Source organism: Notamacropus eugenii, chromosome 4 (assembly GCF_028372415.1).
Source record: "Notamacropus eugenii isolate mMacEug1 chromosome 4, mMacEug1.pri_v2, whole genome shotgun sequence".
In the NCBI taxonomy this organism is placed as follows: domain Eukaryota; kingdom Metazoa; phylum Chordata; class Mammalia; order Diprotodontia; family Macropodidae; genus Notamacropus; species Notamacropus eugenii.
In genome coordinates, this window is record NC_092875.1 from 432,830,750 (window position 1) to 432,856,035 (window position 25,286).

The 25,286-nt window shown below is 38.5% G+C and overlaps 1 protein-coding gene across 1 annotated transcript in view; it reads right to left on the reverse strand.

Moving 5' to 3' along the window:
* Window positions 1-8,641: 8,641 nt before the first annotated feature.
* ONECUT2 (one cut homeobox 2) overlaps window positions 8,642-25,286 on the reverse strand; it is a 63,044-nt gene continuing 46,399 nt past the window's right edge. Inside the window, 1 exon segment of the mRNA XM_072605966.1 lies at window positions 8,642-11,092. Within this exon segment, the coding sequence (XP_072462067.1) occupies window positions 10,806-11,092 (287 nt within the window). The 3' untranslated portion in view covers window positions 8,642-10,805.

Sequence of the window (25,286 nt, forward strand, 5' to 3'; positions counted from 1 at the left end):
TCTGCAACTTTCCCCAATCCAGAATAAATAAAATCCAAAGGGGGGGGGGGAGAAAAGATGTACATTTTTTAAGCGCACCTTTTTTGTCTATTACAAAAGCACAACCTAAAACATATAAAGCATTTTTCTTTTTTAAATCACAGTTACCAAAAGAAACAGTGAATAATTTATTACATACGCTATATAACATTACTCTAAACACTATTATCTATGAGGTATATCTGAGAAAATTCGGTAAGGAATTGTGCGGTCTGCATTGCCAACATGCCCAGGTTTATGTTAAAGCTTTGGAACCATGAAGAACTAGAAAAGGGCAGAAGAACAGGGGGAGACAGAGGGAGGAAAGATAGATAAAGAACCTTTGGTATTATTACAAATCTTGTTCTTTGCAGGGTTGCAATACAAAGCACCACAGTACAATAAGTCCACCAGGTACAGTATGGAGGCCCAGTTGAAGCTGAGGTATTCACAGGAAGGATTAAAAAAAGCACAGAGAGGTCCAGACTGGCTAAATCGTTGCTTTGGTTCAAGCAAGGCACTCGTCCCGTGGTTATGTCACACTTTGCAAGTGAAGCATGAGACTGATAAGGAATTGCTGTGGAGGATTCTGACAATCAAGGATGTTTTCTGTGTTCAGGCTGCCATCATTCTGAATGGATTCTCCCAGTTGACTGGTTGGGAGGAGGTTTAGGTGGGCGAAGGGGATCCATCTAATTCAGCAAATTAAGTCATCCCTATGCCTGGCTAGCATCCTGTGGATTTTAGCTCCATGAGGAAAGGGCAAGAGAATCAAAGCATCTTTGTCATGTTCAAAAGGCCTTGCTGTCTGGTTCAGGATTGCCTAGTTTAGGATAGGAGAGATCCATTGTTTTTGAGGAAGGAGAGGAGAATAAGTTGTAAGATTACTAGGACAGTGCCTAGGAGCAATAAAAAAGTGGGTCCATTGGACAAAATGGTGGCTTCTGCATAAGACTGTGTTATTTACCTTAATGTCCTCTGCCAAGTCTACTTCATGACTAGGGGTTGGGGGTGGGGGCAAGATTGATAAACCAACATGTCTTTCCTTTTCTACCTTCTCCGACTAAATGTCCCATCTAAGAACTCAAAGACTCCGTATTATGTGAAAGTGTATCACACTGTTACTCAGTACATAGCCTTATAGATTACAACCATCTCTGAATGTGTCTAAAACCTATTTGGTTGAAAGCTATGAATGATTTCACTGGCTTACACGAGTCCAATCTGATGAATGGAGCTTAATAGCAATTTAATCATTTAATGGAGATGAAAAGAAACCCAAAAGAAGGCTAATTAATTTAACAAGTAAGAGAGAGGCAACAGTTAAGTAATCACTTCTTAAGTTGGCACTCACGCTATTCTGAAATTTTAACTCTTTACATTCCGAGATCTCTTAGCATATCCATGGATCTAAGTCTATTTCATGCCTGTGTGAGAAATACTGGATTAGGTCTAATAATGAAATGCACTAAAAAAAAAATGCATAAGAACAACACATGTGAGAAAGGAATTCATTTTTCTATAGAGTCAACCAAATTTATTTTATCTTGAATATCTGACAGCAGCAAAAATCCATTAATGTGAAAAGGTCAAATACAACTCCTTGCCCTGCCCTCTTCCCTGTGGGGCTACAGATCATACTTAGGCAATACAAGGTGAAATAGAGATGTGGCAATCATCCAAGTAGTTTGACCAATGCAGGTAAGCCTAATTAAGACCAAAGTCTGACTTTATAGAAGTAGGAACACTATTGTCATGAAAAAAGCTTTTCTTGAGCATCTAATTATGCTCAGTATAGTGACTACCAGAATATGCTCACAATTGTTTTTTGCAGGGTGAACATGTTAAAGGAGCAATATTTATTCTCAGTGTTGAATGATTTCAGTAGCTATTGAGTCATCTTATTTTTGACTTGTTTAGAAAGTAGGGGCAAGTGTGAGAGGGAACTGGAGGAATGCAAAAGTGTATGTTAAATCCTTCCATTAAACTATTTGTGACACCATCATTTGAGTGGCCTAGATGTTCTCTCCCTTCCAGCTGTAACATTTTATAGTTTGATTTTCTGAGACACTATGATTTAAAATCTGTGCCCACAGAATTATCAGGCAGCAATAAGGATGATGGAAGTGGAACCGATGTCCATTCCCAACCAGTCATCTCCTGTCCCACTCTATTAACTTGGTTCCAAATTAATTCCAGAAGTTCATTGGAATCCAGTTGCAGAATCACCTGAACACTTGGACCACATTTCTTGATGGGCAGCAAACAAATGGGAGAAACACAGAAAACATCCCTTCCTGAGTCAGCAGCCACCATTGCCTAAGTATTCATTTCTTTGGGGTATCTGAGCTGTGGCTGTACACACCATACGTCAGAGAAAAGAGTTCAAACTATAAAAGAGCACAAGCAAAATGCAGACCGCACAGAGAAAGAAATCTTTGGTATCTTTGGTATCATCAACACGATTAAAATTACAAATGGAAAAAGTCAGTGAGGTAGCCTTCTTTGGTTCTCACTAGAAATAGAAAGTTTTTTCTCTTGTTTTCTCTTTTTTCCTCTTTTTTTGTTGTTTTTTGTTGTTTTGCTTTTTGGTTGGTGGTGGTTTTGCACACACACACACACAGAGTTCATTCTTGGAAGCAGCTAGTGGAAGGGTTTCTCTCTTTTTGCTTGTCATGATTTTTTGGTTTTGTTTTGGATTCCCTCCCTCCCTCGCCCACCCCATCCCTAGTTTGTGTTGTAGAAGCCCCAAAGTCCAGGCCAGTGAAGTCAGGTCCTGGCTTTTGTTTCTGAATGCATGGGTTCACGTTGAAGCGTCATTGCTTGTCCATGAAATTCGCTCTGTTGTTCTGACAGCAAAGAAAATGTAGTGCTTTCTGTTGTCTTAAATAAAAAATATAAACTATACAAGTGCGCCTGCAGCAGGCGTGGAATAAGTTAAATAAATAAGTTACATTATGAAGGCTTCATGGGCCACAATAATTAAAAGGTGAAGCTCACCATTGGACCAGGTGGGATTTCGAGCTCATGTTAAATAATTTAATTGTCAGTATTTAAACAATTGACAGAAAATTAATAAAAGGAAAAACCCCCTCAAATGATTAAAATTAAAAAAAACAACTTGTAACCGGTATTTCTTTCCTGTCTGTAACAGAATTTGGCTGCTTTATAAAGCAAACTAACCTTCAGTGTTCTCATTTAAAATTCTGCATCTCTGATGCACTTGCTACCCTTCTAGATTTTGATAAATACGTACAACATATAAAATCGAAGCTAATTAAGGGTGAATTAAATAATTAAGAAAAAAGTTCTATACATTTTTTGGTCTAGAAACTAATTTAAATAAATTAATTACATTATTGGTAGTTAGCCTATGGGGTCATAGCCCAAGTATGTCATGAAAATAAAAGAAAACCTTGAAGCTTTTTTTTTTTTTAGTTTCAATTTTTAAACAAAACTTTACAACACTTTAAGATCCCCTTAATGTGAAGTCACCAGTGTAACCTATAAATCTTTCTCACTTTCTTTAAAAATATTTAAGGTATTGTGACAAGCAAGAAAAAAATACCAATTCCCTCCCTCCCTCCCTCTTCCCCATAGCTAGCACAACCTCCCCAGAGCTATGTCATTGCTGTCCTGACCCTCAGAAATGAGAATCCTCTTTCTCTAGCTTGGTTTGAGCTTTGCTTTGCTGGTTTCATCCTTTCCTGGGTCTTTGGAATTAGCCTTAGTTAAGAAAGATCCAGAATAAAGCTATTCAACCGAAATAATCAAGCACATTCTTCATTCTTTCACAGATGATTAAACAATATTCAAGGTTTCTTGCAAGTTGAATTCATCTTAGATGTGCCCAAATGAAAGCATCTCCAAGGATACACACAAAAGATGCTGGGACTTGGGGTTTTGTTTTGTTTTTTTGGTTTTTTTTGCACTTTGGTTTTCAATGTTACAATAAAGAAATGAAAAGATGCACATGGTAGATGTACCATAGACACATGAAATAGCATTTTGATGGTCGTCACACAGTATATAGTGTGCATGTGAGTATACACCTAGACACACGCAGTGCTGATACTTGAATGTGACAATGTGTTGCTGCCATGAAAGTACATATTTGATTGACATATATGACAATATATTCCTACTATATGTTGTCTGTACACATTTAAGCATACGTATTGTATATGTTTGAGAGAAGACTCATTTAGAAAAATCAGTGCTACGGAAAGAATCCTATGATTGATGGAATAGAAGATTTTGATGGAGTGAATGACCAAGGCAAAAAGTCCAATCTTGTAGGGGCATACAAGAACCATTTTTCCTTCACAGAAAGACACTAACTGGCTAGTTTCAATGGACTCAACTTGAAAAACTAGAAGGAAATCTTGTATTCTTGATTTAATCTGCTTCTGTTTGTCAAAGAAAGTAGACGGGGTTTGAGATGGGTGAGTAGTTTCATGCTCCATGGAACTATGGCTATCCTAAAGGATTCAGGTCATGTGAAGCAGCAACCTTTATGGAAGCCTTGTTGTTGTTCATTAATATGAGACTCAGCATGATTGTACTGCTGATTCTGATTCAGCATAATTCTTCCCTATGTATCCTGAATGGATGCCCGAAAGCTTCTTGAAAAATAAAAAAAAGAAGTGTTTTCCCTGGAGAGGAATAGAAATTGGTGGTGGCAATTCAGCATGATGAAAACATACATATTTCTTCATCCAAGGTCCTAACTATATGGGATTTACCTGGCAACATGGGACAGTCCCTCCTTCATTTATTAAAGATTCCTGTGCCAGGGGAGAGAATTTCAAACTTAAGGTCAAAGCTGGACTTAGACTTCCTCCATACTCTCATCCAATTCTGAGAAACAATTTCTTTAACTTGGGATTTTGTCTATAACCGATTATCTGTTCTTCTAGAGAGTATCATCCTAGACTAAGAGCCTAGTGAAACACTTGTCAAGTTTTCCATCATTGTAGATAAATGCCAAAATGCTATGAGCGTACCAGATTTCCCTCTCCTATCAAGGTGATGAAGCCTAGACCACACAGAATGTCAAAAATAAATCTATTTTTTTCCACTCCTAGCCTGCTTCAAACCTTGGTGGTGATCTGCAAGGCTGCTGCATTTATGGGCCACTTTTACTTTTCAAGATGTCTTTTTGCTCCTAGATATCATTAGGACTCATCTTTTTTCATTTTTGTAATCTTTCCAGTAGCATATATATATATATATATACCTAAGATTAGTACAATCTTCTGAAAATAAAAGCTGAACATAGGTCTAAATTGTTATGCCTTTGGTGACATAAGCCAAATCACGCCCCACTGTAATCCCACCCAGACTGTCTAAAGTGGTGTATTGTTTCCAGGGTTCTCATAATATTTTCAATATAGTCAACTTTCAGGTACCTGTACTGATTGGAGGGAGAGAAAAATAGAGGCTCTAAATGGTATTTAATTTGGCTCTGGAAATCATTGTTTGCTTTTAATGATGATAAGGAGATTTACCTTCTTTCTTATTTTTTCCTTTGTTTAAATGGAAGTTAGATTATATTTCCCCATGGGGGTGGAATGCAAAGAATAAACTAAATAGTAAAGCAGAGCCCTATGAATTGTGAAATTAATAGCACTATGAGGAAAAAAAAGTCAAGGAAAACCCATGTAGACTAGGAGGAATTTGAAAACATGAGCTGGAAGGATGAATATCTAGGTTACAGCTTCCATGCCACATCCAAGCCATTCAATTTCAAAAGCATATGTAGTAAATCAGCAGGACTACAGAATGGTTTCATCTGCATCCTTACATTATATTGTAGTGTGTATGTATTTAATGATAACTATTGATACCTTCTATAATCGCGCAAACCAAATCATATCCCCCAAATTAAGGGAATATTTACTTTGGGTTCAATTTTTATGTTATGTTATAAGATATTTATATTATGTTAGAGATATTTTTCATTATTTCTTGGCTATCAAATTTCAAGATTTGTAGCTGCAGGGCATACTTATCCCTACCACTCCACAGCTCATAACCTACACATTGCATGAAACTCCAGAGTATGAAACTTGCTGTAAATCCCTACTTCATGCTGTCCTTATGCTATTGTATTGCATTGATGATATTTCTATGATTAAAGGAATGAGCACTAAATAGAAAACAGGTGCAATTATTAGGTTTTTTTTTTTCTCCCTAGAAACCATCAAATCATAAAATACAAGAATATGAACTCAGATCCCATCACCTTTCCAGGTTATGAATGCTCTTTTGTTTGTTTGTTTCTTTCAGGCTTTAAGACAACAGGCTATACTTTAGAGTTTAGCTGAGTGATGGTCTTGTGCATGGAAAGAGAACTGTATTTGGAGGGGGCTGTGCTGGGGACCAATCCTAGATCTATCATTTACTGCTTGTTTGACCATGGTCAAGTCAGTGAATCTGTCTGAAATGAAGGAGTTTGACCAGATGACCTCTAAATCTAGAATCTTCTGATATAAGGAAGCTTGAAACTTGGAAAGCTATGTGTGTATATTCTCTCTTAAAAGCAAAAATCTCAGATTGTGCAAGATTTTGTAAAAAATTGTCTTCTTTATATAGTGTAACCTTCTCCCAAACACAAGAGAAATTAGAGGTACATGTGCCTGGTGTCCCAAGGTAAAATTCTCTCTTTTGCTGACAAGATTACCCAAAAAATAGTTTTCTTCAGGCTGAACACCTTCTGAAGATAACAATCCCTCATGGGGTTCAGGTGTGTGAACACTAAGACTTCTCAGTTCCAAGAAGCAATGGTCCTTTAAGCCACTTTCTGAGCAAAGGTAAACAACCCTGATTTGCAAGAAAACATGTCTAAGGGAAAATTTGCTTCTGTTATCCTATATGTTGAACATTTTCTTGTCTGGATGGGGAGGAAATGAAATGAGGTTAGTAAATTATCTTGACCACAGCAGATCTTTAATAAATATTTGATGACATTTTTGGACATGGCTAATAGGGGAGTTTGTTTTGTTTGAGTTTGTATATTTGTTATAAGGTTTTTGTTCATCTTTTTCATTGAGGAGGGAGGAGGAAGAATGGAGAGAAAATAAATACTTGTGGATTGAAAGAATGAATTACAATGTTTTTGAATAGGATAGAATTTTTGAATTCAAGGGAAAAAAATAAAGGAATATCTACTTAGGCAATGGAGAATTTTGAAAGATAGAAGGCTGTCTTGCTAGGCCAAGACTTCAACTCCACATATGAAGCCACGCAATTCACAAGGAACTTCTATAGATGGCAAGTTGGACAGACAGAACTCTCCAGGACATAGAAGTTCCAGACACACAACCCTTTCTAAACTTTGGTTTGTTGTTTTGGAAAATATCATTACCTTTCTTCCCCATTCCTCCAAACTGACTGTGGTTGTACTCAGGTTTTTGATATAGTTCGATAATCACCAACCCCTGAGGAACCTAATTTGCCTGTCAAAGCAAGGTTGGACTTTCCCCTACTGAAAGCCATTTCAGCATGTCTAAAAACCACATATGTTGGAGCAGGCTAGAAGAACATGGAATTTCCTTGAGGAAAAACAATGGTAGGGTACATTCTCATTTTGAGGGGATTTTCATTTTAGGTAACAAGATGGGGAGGCTCTATTGAATAATTCCTGGCAGTTAAATATGATGGGCTTCTTACTGTTATTTGTTCAATCCTGAGCAGGACCTAGTATTTATAACAATATGTGGGTTGGGGGGAGGCTTAGAACATCTTATTCACTCCAGCTGCAAATGATGAGTTTGTTGCAAGATAAATTCATATGTAGTGGATATAATTCCAGAACATATGACCGGAAGTTTAAATTTTGTCTGGACATTTCATCTCAGTCTAAATACCATACATCTACAGTGGTTCTTTGCCTTTGGAATGCCATGGAAAAAATGACTCGAATTCTGAAGCATATACTTAACAAATCGAACATACAACAATAACAACATGTTACTTTTTGACAACAATATTTTCTGGATCTCATGGATATTGAGTTAGTTCTGTATACATATATGTGTATATAGATATATACAAGGTATCCCAAAAGTGTTTTTTACAGTTTGAAGCTATTAAAGCTGAAAACTATGCACAGACTTTTGGGACACCCTGTATATATGTATATATGTGTTATGCAAATAACACATATATAAAACATATATACTTTAATACATATATAGGAATATATATTTCATCTTAAAAATGCAGCTTTATAGATGATTTTAAAAGCTAATAGAAAAGTAGAAATCACAATAATTTTTACATGTTTTCTGAAATGAGCCCTGTTCGGATGTAGCAACTACATGGAGACAAAGCTATCATGATGGCAAACTCTTTGGTATTATGGAAGGGGAAAAGATTTGCCCAGCACAGTGTCCCCCTTCACTCCCCTGATGATAAGGCTCGGATACTCAGAACAAATTTTAGGTGATCAGGCAAAGAACATTCAAGTGACAATCTCTTCTCCCACATTCCCTGGATGGAGAAGAGACATAAGTTAAGTATCCCAACATCTTACACTTGGAGTCTGTGGTACCTTTGGAGAGATTCCATGCTGGGGTAGAGACTATAAAAGCAAAAAAAAAAAAAAAAGGAAATAAAATAAAATAAATGACCCTTTTCTTTTGTTGCTCAAAGAAACGGAATTGATTACCTTTACACAAATCAATGATGCTATTAGCATTTTAGCCGTGCAAGAAGAGATAATGAACTGAAACAAAAGGTGTGAGAAATCCTCATCTTTGGTATTGTAGCTGTTGAGGTTTCCGTTGCTCTGTTCCTTGTTCTTTTGAAAAACTGCATAGGCACAAATTAAAGACAATCTTCAACTTTAAGATTACCAAGTGAGTTGTCAAATGAAGCAGCAGCCAATGGAGGCTTTTCATTGTTTCCATTCCTGTTTCAACCCTTTCTTTGAAATCTGCTTCCGAAAAATGTCCCAAGAGGTCTGTCCAGACACAATGTGTCGCACAGCATTGTTTTTCCTTCTTCTTTGTTGTTTTTCATTTATTATTCATTTTTTACTTATTCATCTTTAATGGAACAGTTTTTGTTTGTTGCAGAAGTAGGTGCAGAAAAGTTTCTTTGGTTTCGATTAAGTAATACATAAAAAAGTCTCAAGTGTCTTTAAAGAATCATTGCAGTGTTTGGCTTGCTTTTGAACACTCCAGTGGTGCTCTCCAGGGGCCATTCACTGGTAAATATGCACATTGTGACCATCACAATCTCCAGGAGAAGGACTGTAGGCCTCATTTGGAAGCTGGTCACCTCCAAGGACAGCCAGTATGGTGAACCCTCCCCATGTGACTTGGCTAATGTTCTCGGCATTGCCATACTGCTCACCCAAAGGGCCAGCCAAATGCAACAGCTGAGTGCCATTTGGAGTTGCAGAGGCATTCTGATTTCTAAAAGTAATCACAGTATTTTTAGGCTAGAAAATGGCAAGTAAGAAATGTCTTTGGTTTGCAGGACTCTGCTTCTTTGGTGTGCTGTGTTTTCTCCAGATTTAATCAGTTGTTATACAGGGATGACTTAACAATGAAAGAGGCTCGGGATTCAGATGAAAAGTTATGAACAATCATATTGAGGTGATGTGTTGGTTGGTTGTTGGAATTTCCCCCAAGGCCAGCAAACATTGAGGGACCCCACCAAAGGAATGTATGAAATAACAACAAAACTTGAAATAGTAATAATGAGATGGATGTTGTGGTAACAATGCACAATAGGAGGGTCTAGATGGCCGAAAACCAAGGAGGATACATGAATGATCTAAAAAAATCTAGATCTCTTAATATGTTGCATTTGCTCCATGTACCATAGCAGTTAAACTGGCCTCCTGAGTGAGCGTCTGCATCATGTACAAACACAGAATTGGTGGCAAACTGCAAAATGTGCTTGAAGTCATCCTTGTTCCTTTGCTATCCGCTAATGATTTCAGAATCAATATCTTGACAATATGGATGCAATGAATCCAGAACCTTGCTTATTTCTATAGTTATCATCTTTGTGCTTGATACTTTGAGCTCAAGTGAATGGATTTTGTTTTAACCGATCCATAACCGTATGAGACTTTCTGGAGGTAAGGGAAAGAAGACTGTCAACTGGATCGACCTAAAAGCTCCTAAACCATTTGGTGAAAAGATGCCTGAGTTGGAAAAACAGGTTCTTGGATTTGATTTCCACATTTAAGGTTTGTGCTCAGCAATTATCATTTTTAGGTTTCACTAGTTATGGCTGTGAACTTTGGTATATTGTAGTGAGAGTAGGCTAAGCAGTCGGAAAGCAAATGAGGTCATAAATATTCCTAGAATCTCCTCTTAACTGAAGCATCTGGGGATCCCAGACTTGGAATTCCTCACACAGGCCAGATTCCCACTGCTATTCATGGGAACTTTGTCTGCAAGAGGCTAGTAAGAATGTGTGGGATTGCTTTCTTTTTAAGCAATCCTAAGAGTGACTGAAGCCACATTGGAATTAACTGGCTTTTAGGTGAGACCCATTTGGGTTTCTGGTATGCTTAGCATGCTTAAAGAATTGTATTTTTGTGGAAGAGACTAATTTTTAGCTTGCACTTAGACTCATAGCCATAAAAAAAGAACACATGTCCTATGATTACAGCTAGAATAGAAATTTCTTTTTTGAGAGAATTGTGCTTTCAAATCACCAGTGAAGGGCCCCAGCTAAGAATCCTGTGTCTTTTTCCTTTTCTTTGTTGTTGTAGTTCTTTCCTTTTACAGTTGACTTGTGCCCAATTTAGATCCTTTCAGTCATGCTTTGGTACAAGTGCTGGAGGTTGAAGAGGAACCCCCCGTACTTAAATCGTCCTGCCATTTCTCCAAGCTTCGACGTCGGGCATTCATGAAGAAGTTACTGACTGTGGTGAGTTCCAGCCCCAACTGCTGTGAAATGGTGATCTGCATCTCTTTGGATGGGCGCTTGTTCTCCTTGAAGATGGCGAAGAGCGTTCGGCGTTGGAGGTCAGTGAAAACCAGGCGGGATTTCTTCTGGGAATTGTTCCTGTCTTTGTTTGGTTCTTGTTCTTTGCGTTTGCATGCTTGAAGGGAAAGAAAAGAATAAGAATCAATGATTGGATAAGTACCCATAAACCAAGTAAGGGATCCATCGACAATATCGATGAAGCCATACTTAGGGATGTAAACTGTTAAACTTTATTGTGCAAACTGCCCACCTGTCAATAACTAGGCCTCCAACTTCATCACTTTGTGATGGAAGGTGCCTTCATGATTGAGAGGAGGAAAGAGATGGAAAATTAGGGCAGATTAAAGAGTTTAAATTTGTGAAAATTATAATCCCTCCCTCCTTCTGGCCCCATCTTCCAAAGCCACCATTTTTTTACTCTGGAAATAGGGGATAACACAAGGAATAATCATTGCTGTGTGGCTCCCTACATCTCTCTGAGCCAGGGAAAGGATCACTCTTCTCCAAGCAACAACAAGGGGACTATCAATAGATATCTAAAGTCTTAATTTGTAAATTCACAATTGGATTATAATATTAAAGTGGAATGGCCTTTTCCATTCTTTTCCAAGAGCAATCCTTCAATGTCATTTGACTTTTGTTTTTAAAGAAATGACATTAGAAATTAGTCCAAAAGAGATGGCAGAAATTTGCTGCCCCAACCAAAATTCCCATCTTTTAGACTTAAAAAAAAACCCTAACAAACACCTAGTTGTGAGGTTGAGGAAAAAAATCCTGAAAATGCAGTTCTGGTCAATTCTGTGGACAGGTAGGGATTTGAATTGTTCATCATGGAACAAGTGTGAATAGGAGTAGAAGGGAAAGACATCATGAAATATCAACCAGAGTTCTGGATTTGGAGTCAGGAAAACCTGTGCTCAGATCCCACCTTACACACTGACTAGAGATTTTATATGACCTATCTTATAAGATTGTTGTGAAAGATAAGAAACACCTAAGAGCTACTAGAGTGCTGGACCTTGAATCATGGAAAGCTGAGTTTAAATTTAGTCTCAGATACTAGCTGTCTGACCCTGGGCAAGTCACTATCTGCCTCAGCTTCCTGGGTTCGATGTTATCCTTCCTCACTTTGGATAGAAGATGAGGAGGACAATGATAATTTAATATTCGCTGATTGGTAACAATGTGTTTTTATTGATTAGAGAAAAATTGATGACTTTCCCTTAGCCTATGACTACTCTGTTATCTGCAATACATTTTAAGAAGCATTTAGTAAGCTCCTACTACATACGAGACATTGTGCTTGGTGCTGGAGATACAAAGTCAACACTGAATCATTTCATGATCTCAAGAAGCTTCCATTCCAGTAATCTAAGAGAAGCATCAGGGGGCTGCCCCTCCACCCTCACATATCATTGACATGACCTTAGGCAAGGCACATGACCTTTGGGGGTTTCCATTTCATTTTTTACCCAGTGGAGATATCTGCACTTAGAGGAAACTAGGGTAGAAGTGGAGAAAAAATGAGCATACTCTGAAAAACTTAAAGTTCTCTGTTAATGTGAGGAAGTATTTTGATGCTGTTATTATATTTGGCTATACTCAAATACTTCAGTTAACCTATGGTTTTATCAGATTGGAAGTTCTCTCTAGTAATGTAGAATGTAGCCTACCCCGGCCTGGAGATAGGATAGGATTCTTGTCTACATTCTCCTCAGAGCTCACTCCATGAAGTCCACCTCCTCGCAACCTGCTTTCCTTCATTTCTTCTGAGACTGCACTGATGCTTGGGCAACCTGCCTATTATATAGATTATGCATATATATATATATGTATATATATATATATATATATATGTGTGTGTGTGTGTGTGTGTGTGTGTATGTCTAAATATCTATAGGCATATATATGCATGTATAGATACATATATGTATAGATACAATACTATGCATGCGTATATGTATGTATACATATATATGTACACGTATAGATACATACACAAATACATATACATACATACACATATACACACATTTACATATGTATGTATATATACACATACACACATACATACATAGATGCACATACATACCAAGTGATGGGCTGTATGCCAGATGCTGATTATCTGAGCTGAGTTGAGAGAGTCTCATTATTAGGCTGTCCATAGGATAATAGATTTTCAGTCATATCAACACATGAAAACCATATATTAAGTTACAGAGGGATTACAATCTGCATTCATGGAGTGAGTGAGTACCTCCTGATGGAATTGCAGAGCCTTAAAGTATTAAAATGCTATTATATTACCTTTCCCTTCCACCCTTAAAATACACTTATCCTTGACCTTGAGTTGGTGTAAATAACTTATTGGATACACTTAGCTGTTTTTAATGTATTAATACTGAGGTCGATGTGCCTAGCACATTGAGTTATGAAGGTATCCCTCCCTAATAAGGTATGTTCCAAAAAGGCAGGGACAAGGTCTATGTAATTTTCTTTTGGCCAAGCCTAACACAGGGGCATTAGACACTTCATAAATGCTTTTGCTGATTCTGTTCCAGAAGCATTCATGATGATTTCTCAATGAACTCATTCTCTAAACCAGTAACACTCAGTCTATTTACAAAGTGGTCTGGAAAAGTTAAAATGCTCAGTACATGTGAAACATTAAACAAAACAACACGAGAATATATTTATTACAAATACATGAAAAAAGTTCTAACTCAGCAGAGATATAGGGTCAAAAGAAGTTATTCCAGGGTGATTAAACTCCCCCAAAGGGAGTTATATTCAGAGAAACATTGATATGTGCTGGGGATGGAAGCTCAATTCCATGTGGACAGTCTCGGGCGGGTAAAGGTGGGAACTTCTAAATCTTAGAGTTCTCACGAGGCCCCCCATAAACACCAGGGAATCGAGGAGTGAGACCGAGCAATCTCGTGTATTTCTGTCTCTTCCTGTGAGAAACGTGATGGGAGAGAGCTCTCCCCGCCCTTGAGATTGTCCCGGATCTGGGCACACCTATTGTTATCTAACAGGCATGGTATTCAGGTGCAAACTATGCGGCTGGAGAGCTTAATTAGGATCAGGAAAGCCTGAAAGCGCTCTTAGCTCAGGAGGGGCCCTGACCGACAGAAGGCCTCTCTTCCCTTTCCCTCTCTTCGCTCTTCCCTCCCCCTCTCTCCCCACTTACACTTCTGCTTCCAATCTCTTAATACAAGATCTTTGCCTCCTTGGGAGATTCCTCGCTCCCTCCTAAGGAAGAATTCCCCCTGCACTTGTAACCAGAACCCTGAATAAAGCTTAACCCTTGTTCGACTCTGGGAGGTCTCTTCTCTCATACGACTATCCGGTTTGGCCAGCCGAAGACCTGCGAGAGGTAAGGTAAGAAGACTCAGGTAGCCCTCAGGCCTCTAGGCCTGGCAGATATGACTCATGGTCATGCATAAAGTATGGGCCAGGTATGCCCTACTGTGATGGATGGTAGGTTGGGGCTATAGACATTCTGTATATTAGTGGGAAAAGAAATGATGTGTGCTACCATTTGGACCAAAAACTATGTTAAGAGCCAGGATTTTAGAGTCTCTTCATATAAGGGTAACCATTTCCCAAATAAATATTTAGGTTACTGCCATTAGGCTGGGGTGACTTAACAGTGAAACTCAGAATAGTCGATGGATACTGTCTACCCTTTCCAACACTCCACTTTCTTTACTTAGCCTTTTTCTAGTGGCAACATTCTGTTTCCATTCACAAGTTGGACATCAGATACAGTCTTCTTGAAGTCAGAATAAAATGGAAACCATGGTTCAAAATATGAACCTGGAGTCTGAAATTTTACCCATATGTTGATCTAGCTTAGCTGCCATGCCTAGAAAAGGAGGCAAAATTACTCACTAACTCTCCCCAAACTTTTGGAAAATGGAGCTATGAGTAGACAAAAAAAAGCAGGAGATGTGAACATAGCCAAGCAAGCAGGAAGGCGTGGGTTCAAGGAGGTAATCTACAAATAGTGCATGAGATGCCATCTTGAACTGGAGGAGTGATCAAGGCATATTACAGTCAGAGACTATTTGGTGAAAATCATTACGTATTGCCAACACAGAATGAATAGGGAGAATCCTACAATAAATCCTATCCCATGCTTTCTTCCCCCCAACCTCATTTTTCCATCATAGAGAAAAGCAGTCAGTTCTTTCCCTTCTGTTACTGTTTTCTCCTTAAATATTGCTTTAGTTCCCAAGGATTTTTTACTTTCAGTAAAATCGTCCACCATCACACTGGAATTGCTATTGTACTTAGTGCCAAAGTATCTACATGAAAGGATGAGAGAGGGAGTGGATTCTTCTTTCCAGAGATGAGAAATTTTGTCTAAATGAATAGGCTGGGGCTTACAGCTTTTAAGAAAAAGGAGAAGGACCAGTAATGAAAATTACAAGCTTGGTGATGAATTCAGGATTCAGACACTCCCAGAAATACTGTTGTGTTAGACTGCAACCTCCTCCACTAGGCTGGAAACTGTGACAGCAGGGACTGTCTTTTACCTTTCTTTATATCCCCAGCACTTAGGACAGTACTTGGCACACAGTAAGCCCTCCGGTTGACTGTATTGTGAGCTGGTAGGAATGAAAGGAAGTGAAGAGCAGGCATTTCTACTTCTCTGTTTGTGACTTTGGCCAGGCCACTTCTTACCCCAAGCTTTGAAAAGTAAACATCACTCTTGAAGGAGAAAGAGTTGCTTAAGAAGGGAAAACTATATCCCAGAAGGAGAGGAAACCACTAGGGAAATTCTGCCTACAAAAAGGGAAGAGGAGTGCATTGTACAAGCATGTTCAATAGGTCAGCTGGCTCAGGGGGATGATTGACAGCTCAGCCTGCCTTGTCCTGAAACCATTCTGAGAAGCCATTATACATAAAGAGTCACAGATAGACTTGGGAAGACTGAGGGATGTTGATGTACTTTTTGCATTTTGTTGAGTATTTAAAAATAAAACTAATATTACTTGCAGAACACAGGTCAGAACTTTCCCACCATCATATCATTGTTGACTGATGTTTAAAAGTATATAAAACTATGTAGGCATGAATGTATTTTAAAAACTGATAAAAGTAGATTCTGGAAGCTAGGGCTCACCCTAACTCACTGGCTTGGCTTCCTCAATTCCTGACGTACAAGTCTTTATGTTTGTAATTCAATCTTTCATTATGTTCTGTATTATCCAACTTTAATGGCAGGGGCCATTACAGGTGATTAATGAATGTTGGGCAAATTGGATTGAATAGTAGTAATAACTTTTCAAAATGCCTTTTGCCTCCCATGAACATAAAACCCAGTAGAGGTGAGTAGGATAGCCATTTTAATCCTTATTTTACAAATGAAGAAATCAAGGCCCAGACTGCTTAAATTATTCACCTAGGATCATCACACAGAGCTGGTGAAAGCATCAAGAGGAGAGCCCATGTCTGTGGAAGCCCTTTGCTTCCCCCCGCCCCACACTGGACCTCTTTGCTTCCTTTGCATGATTCACAGGACCTGTTCTCATCCTCCTTTCTCATTGTATAGTTCCAAGTCTGTGTCATTTATCCTGAGAATGCTGAATAAATATTGTTTGATGATAATCACCTTGTATCTAAAACTAGGCAAATATATCCTGGCAAACATTGCCTAAGGTTCTCTGTCAATTCATGTTCCATTGGATTAGCCATAGGCCCCTCAATTTTCATACTGATATTGATTATTCATCAGATAATGCTGTATTTGTGCTTTTAATAAGGTGTTTAGACAGTGTGGGTACAGGTAAATGTTGGTCCTGTCAGATCACATTTGGTGGTCAATACATATATTTCATTTAAGAGAAAAACGTTAAAGACTTAATGTTCAGCAAACTGCAGAGAAACAAGAACAAATCAATATGTTCTACACTTCCCTAATAGCCTTTTGAAGCCACCAGATACCTCACCAACAAAGGCAGCCCTGCAACCTTTATCGTTTTTCACAGGCTAGGAATACACTGGTAGTACCTGACCCAAAGCAACCAACCATCTGTACATCATTCATCTACACTGCCCAGTGCTCTCCATCAGTAATTACTGCCCTGATGTATCTCCTCACAAATGTTATTATTAAAAAGTCAAAGGAAGATGTAAATAAGGAGAAAACTCCTCTCCCCCCACCATACACATACAACTACAAGACTAAGAAAGAAAGAAGTCAGACTGGGGCTCCAGACATAGGGGCTCCTGGACCCAGGTTTAGCAAGTATAGCATTTTGATTTTCAGGGTTCTTAGGATTGAAAACATGCCTCCAAAAACTCTCACGAGCTTCGATAGCAAGTTATTTATATTATCTGCATGTACATTGATGAAAGAGAGCAGATAGGCAGTGTAGTGAAAAGGGAGCCTGCCCTGTAGTTAGGAGGACCTGAGTTCAAATCCAGCCTCAGACACTTATAGCTGTGTGATCCTGGGCAAGTCACTTAACTCTGCCTCAGTTTCTTCATCTGTAACATGAGTTGGAGAAGGAAATGGTAAACCACTCCAGTATCTTTACGAAGAAAACCCCAAATGGAGTCATGAAGAGTTGGAAATGACGGAAGTACCATCACTACAACACAACAACAAACATCAATATAAGACACAGCATGATGTATGGCTAGAGAGCTGGCTTGCTGTTTAGGGAGACCCAGGTTCAAGTCCTACCTCTTACACCTAAGGCTGTGTAATCCTAGGTAGGTTACTTAATCTCTTAGGGCCCTGGACAGTTTTCTAAGGTGCTAAAGTACAGAACAGATTCCAGTCTTCTTTAGGAGGAGGCAGTCTCTCATCCAGAGCTCCCTACACTAATGATATCACAGACCCAGTCCAAAAATAAGCACATGCATACATAACTTTTACATACATTTAAACAACAATTAACAACACTGTGATAGTGGGAAAGTTCTGACCTGAATTCTACAAGTAGTATGAATTCTATTTTGGAATATTCCGAAAAATGCCAAAAAAACCCTCAAACACCTACAGCCCTCAGTGCTCCTGAATCTATCTGTGACTATGCATCATGGTTTTTCAAACTGGAAAACTCTGGAAGATGCTGAGATTGCAAGATCCTGGGTCAGTGCCCTCAGGAGTTACCCTTGGCCCATATTCAATTGCTTTCTTACCCTCCAAGGCAACATACATCTGTATTGTCTTCTTGAGAGGACAGGAAACAAAAAAAAGAATTCTCCCATGAGTTGGTGGGTAAGTCATTTGTGCATTTGTACTTTGTGTCTCTTTGCATGACAAACTTGTCTGTAGATAGGCAAATGAACCCACCAGGTCAAAGTAGGGTATAAGGCAGGGCTCTGCCAGAATCTTTCACTGGCCCCAACATACCAGACTAAAAGGACAAAGACTGATCTTGCTGGAAACTTGAATTAACTGCTTAAAATCCAGATAAAAAGAGCAGTACCAAATATTTGTAGATTGCATTTAAGAAGGATATTGCAAAGTTGACTTTTATCAAGAGTGGGGCACTGTCTTCAGAGGCAGAATAATTTATAAATAATTTCTGCCCAGTTTTTGTAATTTTCCTTCTCTTCCTCCTTGACCAATGGTATAATTTGTTCCCCGTGTGCCACAGGGTGAGGGCTATTGCTAGAACCCGGACTAGCAGTTGGTAGCTACTGAGAGTACAGCTAAAATATTGCTTTGTTTAAAAAATGCAACTATATTAGGGCTAGAAAAATTTATTTTCCAATGTATACAGGCATATCTCTTGTGACAGGTGAAATTATATGTCTTTACAGTAAAAGCTCAAAGCTTGGAAGAGTGTAATTTGCAAACCTTGCCTTATTCTGGCTTTACCAATCACAATTAGCCCAGTCCCCACTCAGATGTAAGGCATTGGAAGTATCCCTTCCAATTTCTTCAAATAATCTGGGTTCATCTCTAGGTTAGTTTGTAGTGGACAGAGATGATGATTGAGTTCAGAAGTAACTTTGGCATGTTGAGATGCCGAAGTTTTGACTTTCAAAGTGCTCTATGGCCTTTCAACACGTGGATGGTCTGCTTGAGGGTTTAGGAGATTTGATTCAATTCAATTCAACACACATTAGTTTAGTACCTGCTCCAATTAGGAAAGAGAACTTCCTAGAATCTCTTCCATATTGTTGTGAATTGAAAAATACATTTATTATTTCTAAGACATCATTTACAAATTGTTCCAACATAAAAAAATACTCATTGATGTGCATCAATTTATCCAATAATGATAATTTTATATTTTTTATAGTGTATGCCTTTTACATTTTTTTCAAAATACTCCTACAATATTCCTCTGAGTCAGGTATTATTATTTTACTTTCACAGAAAGATGGTAAGTACAGAGGTTAAGTGACTTTTGTCAAATCATATGGTAAGTAGGTCCATTAGAACCCAGTTCCCTGGACTCCCAAATCCAGGAAGCTTTCTATTATATCGTTTCCTTTAGCCTTCTCTCTTTCTTCCTTCTCTTCTTTCTCCTCCTCTACTCCCCTTTTGTCTCTATCTCTGTTTTTCTCTCTCTAATCCAACACCATCATCATTGTCACAACAACTGACAATTTCATCACATTTTAAGGCTTATAGCATACCTTCCTAAGAAGAAAAATCCCATGAGGCTGGTAGTTCACATACTAGTATTAAACACTCCTATTGAAAGGGAGAGTGAAACTTAGATACGCTATGTTGCTTGAACACGGTTCGGTGCCTGGCTCATAATCTTCCTCTTTACCCATCTACTTCCTTAAAATTAGGAGACTTCAGCATATACATTGATGCCCTCTCAAATACCCTGACTTCCTAGGTCCTGGTTCAATTTAATTACTTTAATTTCTTCTTCCACATCACCTGAACTGCATGCAGATGGTTACACCTTTGAGTTTGCCATCACTCACAACCTGTCTCTGTATTCCTGAACCCTGAAATGTCTTTCTTTCCCTATGATGTATGACTTCTAACTGTATCCCTCATCCTCACTCTGACCTTCATTCCCCTAAGCCTCAGTTCTCCCCCATGCCATCACTTCTATCCTGACCACAATATATTCCTTTCTTTATCTTGATCCTTTGGTGAACCAGTTCAGATTATGTTATTTTCTACTCTCAAATCCCTTGCCCCATTCTCCTATCACTGATAACATCTGATTATGCCTCAAAAGCCTAAATCCTGGATTATTCTTACCATTGGCTTCCATTCTTAATCACATACTTCTGAACAGAGCTGGGAAAAGACATGAAACCATGCTGATTGGGCTCATTACAAAATTATGTTACCTATTCTTAACTGGATTCTCACTGCAGCAAGGCAATCCTCTTACACCTGCCTAAATTATTCTCTGCGTCACTCGCCACAGCAGCTATCTGAACTTTCCTAAAACCCTCCCCAACAGCGCCCCCCCCAGCACTTCTTATTAAAGACCTTGCCTCATACTTCACACACACACACACACACACACACACACACACACACACACACGCACACCCAATAAAGTTATTTAATAAGTGTTTCTTCTCTTTTCCTTGTCTCACATTATTCAAATATCTTTCCCCACAATCTCCTTCATTTCTGTTCTCACTTGATGGGATATCCCTCCTCCTTGAGGAAACCAAACTCTCTCTACATGTACCCTCTGCCCCTCCCCTCCCACCAATTTATTTATTTATTTTTAGTTTTCAACCTTCACTTTTAAAAGATTTTGAATTCTAAATTTTTCCTCCTCCTTCCCCTCCTGCAATCTAATATAGGCTATGCATGTACACACATATTTCCATATTGGTCATGTTATGAAAGAAAAATCAGAACAAAAGAGAAAAACCATGAGAAAGAAAAAAAGAGAGTAGTATGCTTCAATTTGCATTCACTCTATAGTTCTTTCTCTGAATGTGGATAGCATTGACCATTATGAGTCTTTTGGAATTGTCTTAGATCACTGCATTGCTGAGATCTAAGTCTATCACACTTGGTCATTGCACAAGATTGCTGTTACTGCATACAATGTTCTGGTTCTGCCCACTTTACTCAGCATCAGTTCAGGTTTTTGTGAAATCCACCTGCTCATCATGTCTTATAGTACAACAGCATTCCATTACATTCATATACCACAACTTGTTCAGTCATTCTTCAATTGATGGGCATACTCTCAGTTTCTAATTTTTTGCCACCACAAAAAGAACTGCTACAAGTGCTTTTTGCACATGTGGGTCCTTTTTCCTTTTCTATGATCTCTTTGTAATAAGACCTGGTATGCACAATTTTGTAGCCCTTTGGGCATGGTCCCAAATTGCTCTTCAGAATGGTTGGATCATTTGACAACTCCACCAATAATGCATTAGTTTTGTGGAAATATGTTTAACAATTTATAATTATACTATAGTAATTTAATAATAGGCATGTATAGCCTATATCAATCGGTATGCCATCTTGGGGAGGGGGAAGGGAGAGACAGGGATAACTTGTCATTCAAAAATCTTATAAAGGTAAATATCGAAAACTAAAAATAAATAAATAAATAAATTTTAAAAAGAAAAAAGAAAAAGACATTAGTAGTCCAATTTTTCCACATCTCCAACATTTATAATTTTTCTGTTTTGTCATATTATTAGCCAATTTGATAGGTATAAGTTGGTACCTCAGAGTTGTTTTAATTTGCATTTCTCTAATCAACAGTGATTTAGAGCATTTTTTCATATTGCTATAGATAGTTTTAATATCTTCATCTGAAAATTTCCTGTTCATATCCTTTAAACATTTATCATTTGGGGAATGACTTATATTCCTATAAATTTGATTCAGTACTCTCTATATTTTAGAAATGAAACCTACAAAAATTGTTCCCCAGCTTTCTGCTTCTCTTCTAATCTTGGTTGCATTGACTTTATTTGTGCAAAATCTTTTTAAATTTAATTCTACATGTATCCTTGTTCCTATCTATTTTCTCTAGCATATTGCTTCTCACTATCATCTCCACTCTCAAATCTCTTCTTATGTACTGGTTCTTTCCCTGTTGCCTACAAACACACTAATATCTCTTCATGCTTTAAAAATGTTGCTTGATCAGATCATCCCTGCTAGCTATCTTTTCTCCCTTTCTTGCTTAAATTCTTTGAGAAAGTTGTATATACCATGTGCTTCCCTTTCTTCTCTCCTTGCTGGCTTCTAAATCCTCTACAGTCTGCCTTCTTATCTCATGATCCAATTGAAATTGCCCTCTTCAAAGTAACCAAGTTTCTTGTAATGACAAATTTAATGAAATTCCAATTTTATTTTTTACCTCTTGGTAGCTTTTAACACTGTTGACTACCATCTCTGGAATACCCTGTCCTGTCTGTGTTTTCATGTCATGGCTCTATCTAGGTTCACCTCCTACATGACTCAGTCTCTCTTGATCTTTATGTTATGCCGCCTAATTATGTATGTCCCCCAAAGCTCTATCCAGGGCTCTCTTTCCTTCTCCATCCTTTTATTTTTGCTTGGTGATCTCTAAAGCATCCAGAGGTTCAATTATTATGTCTAGGCAAATGATTCCCAGATCTCTATATCTCTACTCTTGCCACCTGAGCTACCATCAATAATAAATAACAGCTAAAGATACACATCTCAGATATGACATGTCCAAAACCTCTGTCCTCTTCTCAGCTTCCTTATTATTGTCAAGGTCTTATCATTCTCCTAGTCATCTGCACTGAAAATCTTGATGTCTTCCTTGAGCCTTAACTCAATCTTACTTCACATATCTAATACACTGTAAAATTGTGCCATTTCTAAATTCACAACATCTCTTATATACATTCACTTCTCTCTACTCATACAGCTCCCTTCCTACTACCTTGGCTCTTTTTACCTTTCACTTGGACTATTTTAATAACCTTCTGGTTGCTGTCCTTGCCACAAGTCTCTCCCTCACAGACATCATCCAGGGGAACTACTCTTTTGGAAAAGTCAACCACCCTACCAATTGAGTGACTAACTGAGATACACAGGGTAGGCAAGTCAACTTAGCTGAAATAGCAAGTTAGCCTGAAATAGAGACAGGAGGCAGCATGTCCCATGCAAGTCAAATCAGCACCACCTTGATCACCATCTTCCCTCTGACCTTGATTAGGAATGCCAAGGACCTTAAGCCCAAGAGCCTCTGGAAGTGCTCCTCAAATCACCAGACCTGCATCTAGTTCAGCTTCCCAGCCATTATTAAGAAGAGAAGTAATTCTGGAGCGAGGGCCTACTTTTCTTATCATCACTAGCAATAACTACTGATCAGCTGCCCCTCATAGGCAGATAGGCACAAGAGCCTTGAGAGTGGCAGCCTTCCCTAGCTCCCCACCCCAAGACCATCACACTTGCTTTAAGCATCTCACTGTCATCATCTGGGAAAGCAATTCCTCTGGATAAGGGGCCAATCATCCCTACTAAGTGCTAGTCAACTTCTATACACAGGATAGACAGACCAGTCTCACTAAAGCAATAAGGTCCCCTGAGAGAGAGACAGAAGGCAGTGTATGTAAGGTGCTACTGCCACAGTTACTGAAGACCCAGGAAAGAAAGTCCTTGATACTGTCAAATGGTTCAACATCAGAGAATGTTATGATTTTATCAGTGGAAATGACAGTAAAGAAGAAGCATTAACATCTGCTTTGCTAATGTGCCCTAAGGAACATGGGACTTTCTCATCTGATTTGCAGCTGAAATGCACCATACGTATGATCTCTATTAGAATGTAAATCCTTGAAAGGAGAGACTATCTTATTTTTCTTTTTATATACTGAGTGCTTGGTACAGTGTTTGCATATAATAAATACTTGATGAATGTTTTATTAATGAATAAAATTCATTTATTCACTCCAATCCATCCTTCACACATGTGCCAAAGGAATATTCCTGCAATCCAGGTCTGACCATTCACTCCCCCTATTCAAGAAACTCCAGTTACCTCTGGGATTAAGTAGAAAATTCTCTGTCTGGCAGTCAAAGCCCTTCATAACCTGGTCCTTTCCTACTTTTCCAGTCTTAGACTTTATTCTCCTCTCTGCAGTCTGTGATTCGGATACCTTGGCCTATTCTCTTTTCCTCATGCACAACATTCCATTATCCCCCCTTTTTTTTGGTAAAACCTAACCCCCAGGCTTTGAGGGCTTCTTCATCACTATCCCCGGCTTCCCTTGCTTCTTTCAAGACTCAGTTCAAATCTCATCTTCTGCAGCAGACCTTTCCCTGTCCCCCTACCCTCACAGTGCTTCCATCTGAGATTACCTTCCATCTACTGTCTTCTTCTTCTTCCCCTCCCCCATAACATTCTCTCTCTCTCTCTCTCTCTCTCTCTCTCTCTCTCTCTCTCTCTCTGTCCTTTCTTTCTTCCCTCTGTCTCCCCTTCCCCTCCTCTCTTCTCCTCTTTCCCTCCCACCTCTCTCTCTCTCTCTCCCCTCTCTCCATATATATGCAAAATATGCTTATATTAGTTATTTGTATGTATGAAGTTAGTCATTTATACATTGTCTCCCCCATTAGGATGTGAGCTCCTTGAGGGCGGAGACAGTATTTTTGCCTCTTTTTGTGTCCCTAGGATGTAGTGCTTAGCACAGTGCCTGGCACATAGTAAATGCTTAATAAAACTTCTTGACTAATGTGCCTAATAAGTAAAAATCTGAGTCTTAAACTCAAGCTTTTTAATTATAAGACCACTAATATTATCATTAATGATACAGTAATAAATCCAGTGAATCACTCTATCTAGAGTCAGAGAATCTGGTTTCAGATCCCAATTCTGCCACTCATTACCCGTATATAATAAGAGAATCAGGTGTTAGTTCCATTTAAATGAGTAATACATAACTAAAATTTATCTTTTTAAGAATAAAGTGATAGGGAAAAAGTGATAAGACTATAATGGAAAAACCCAAAGATTTTAATGGAAATTTTTGTGAAACATTACATTCTTCGCTGACTTATTAAGAGGAGACTAGATTCATAGAATTTTAGAGTTAGAAGGAACTCTAGTCGTGTCTTCTAGCACATGCGGCTATATTCTCTGTTGTGGAAAGATCCTGCTTGAATATTTCCACATAGTCTATCCCATGTTTGAACATGAGAAAGTTCTTCCAATGCAAATCTGTCTGTCTCACTATAACTTCTACTCACTGATTTCTTTCTACCCTCTGAAATTAACAGGAAAAAGTCCTCTTTCATATGATAATACTTCAATTATTGGAAGAAAACTAAACTTTTTTGTAGCCTAAAGATCTCACTCCCCACCCCCTCCCCATCCCTTTCATGGTTCTTCATGTAGCATATTTTC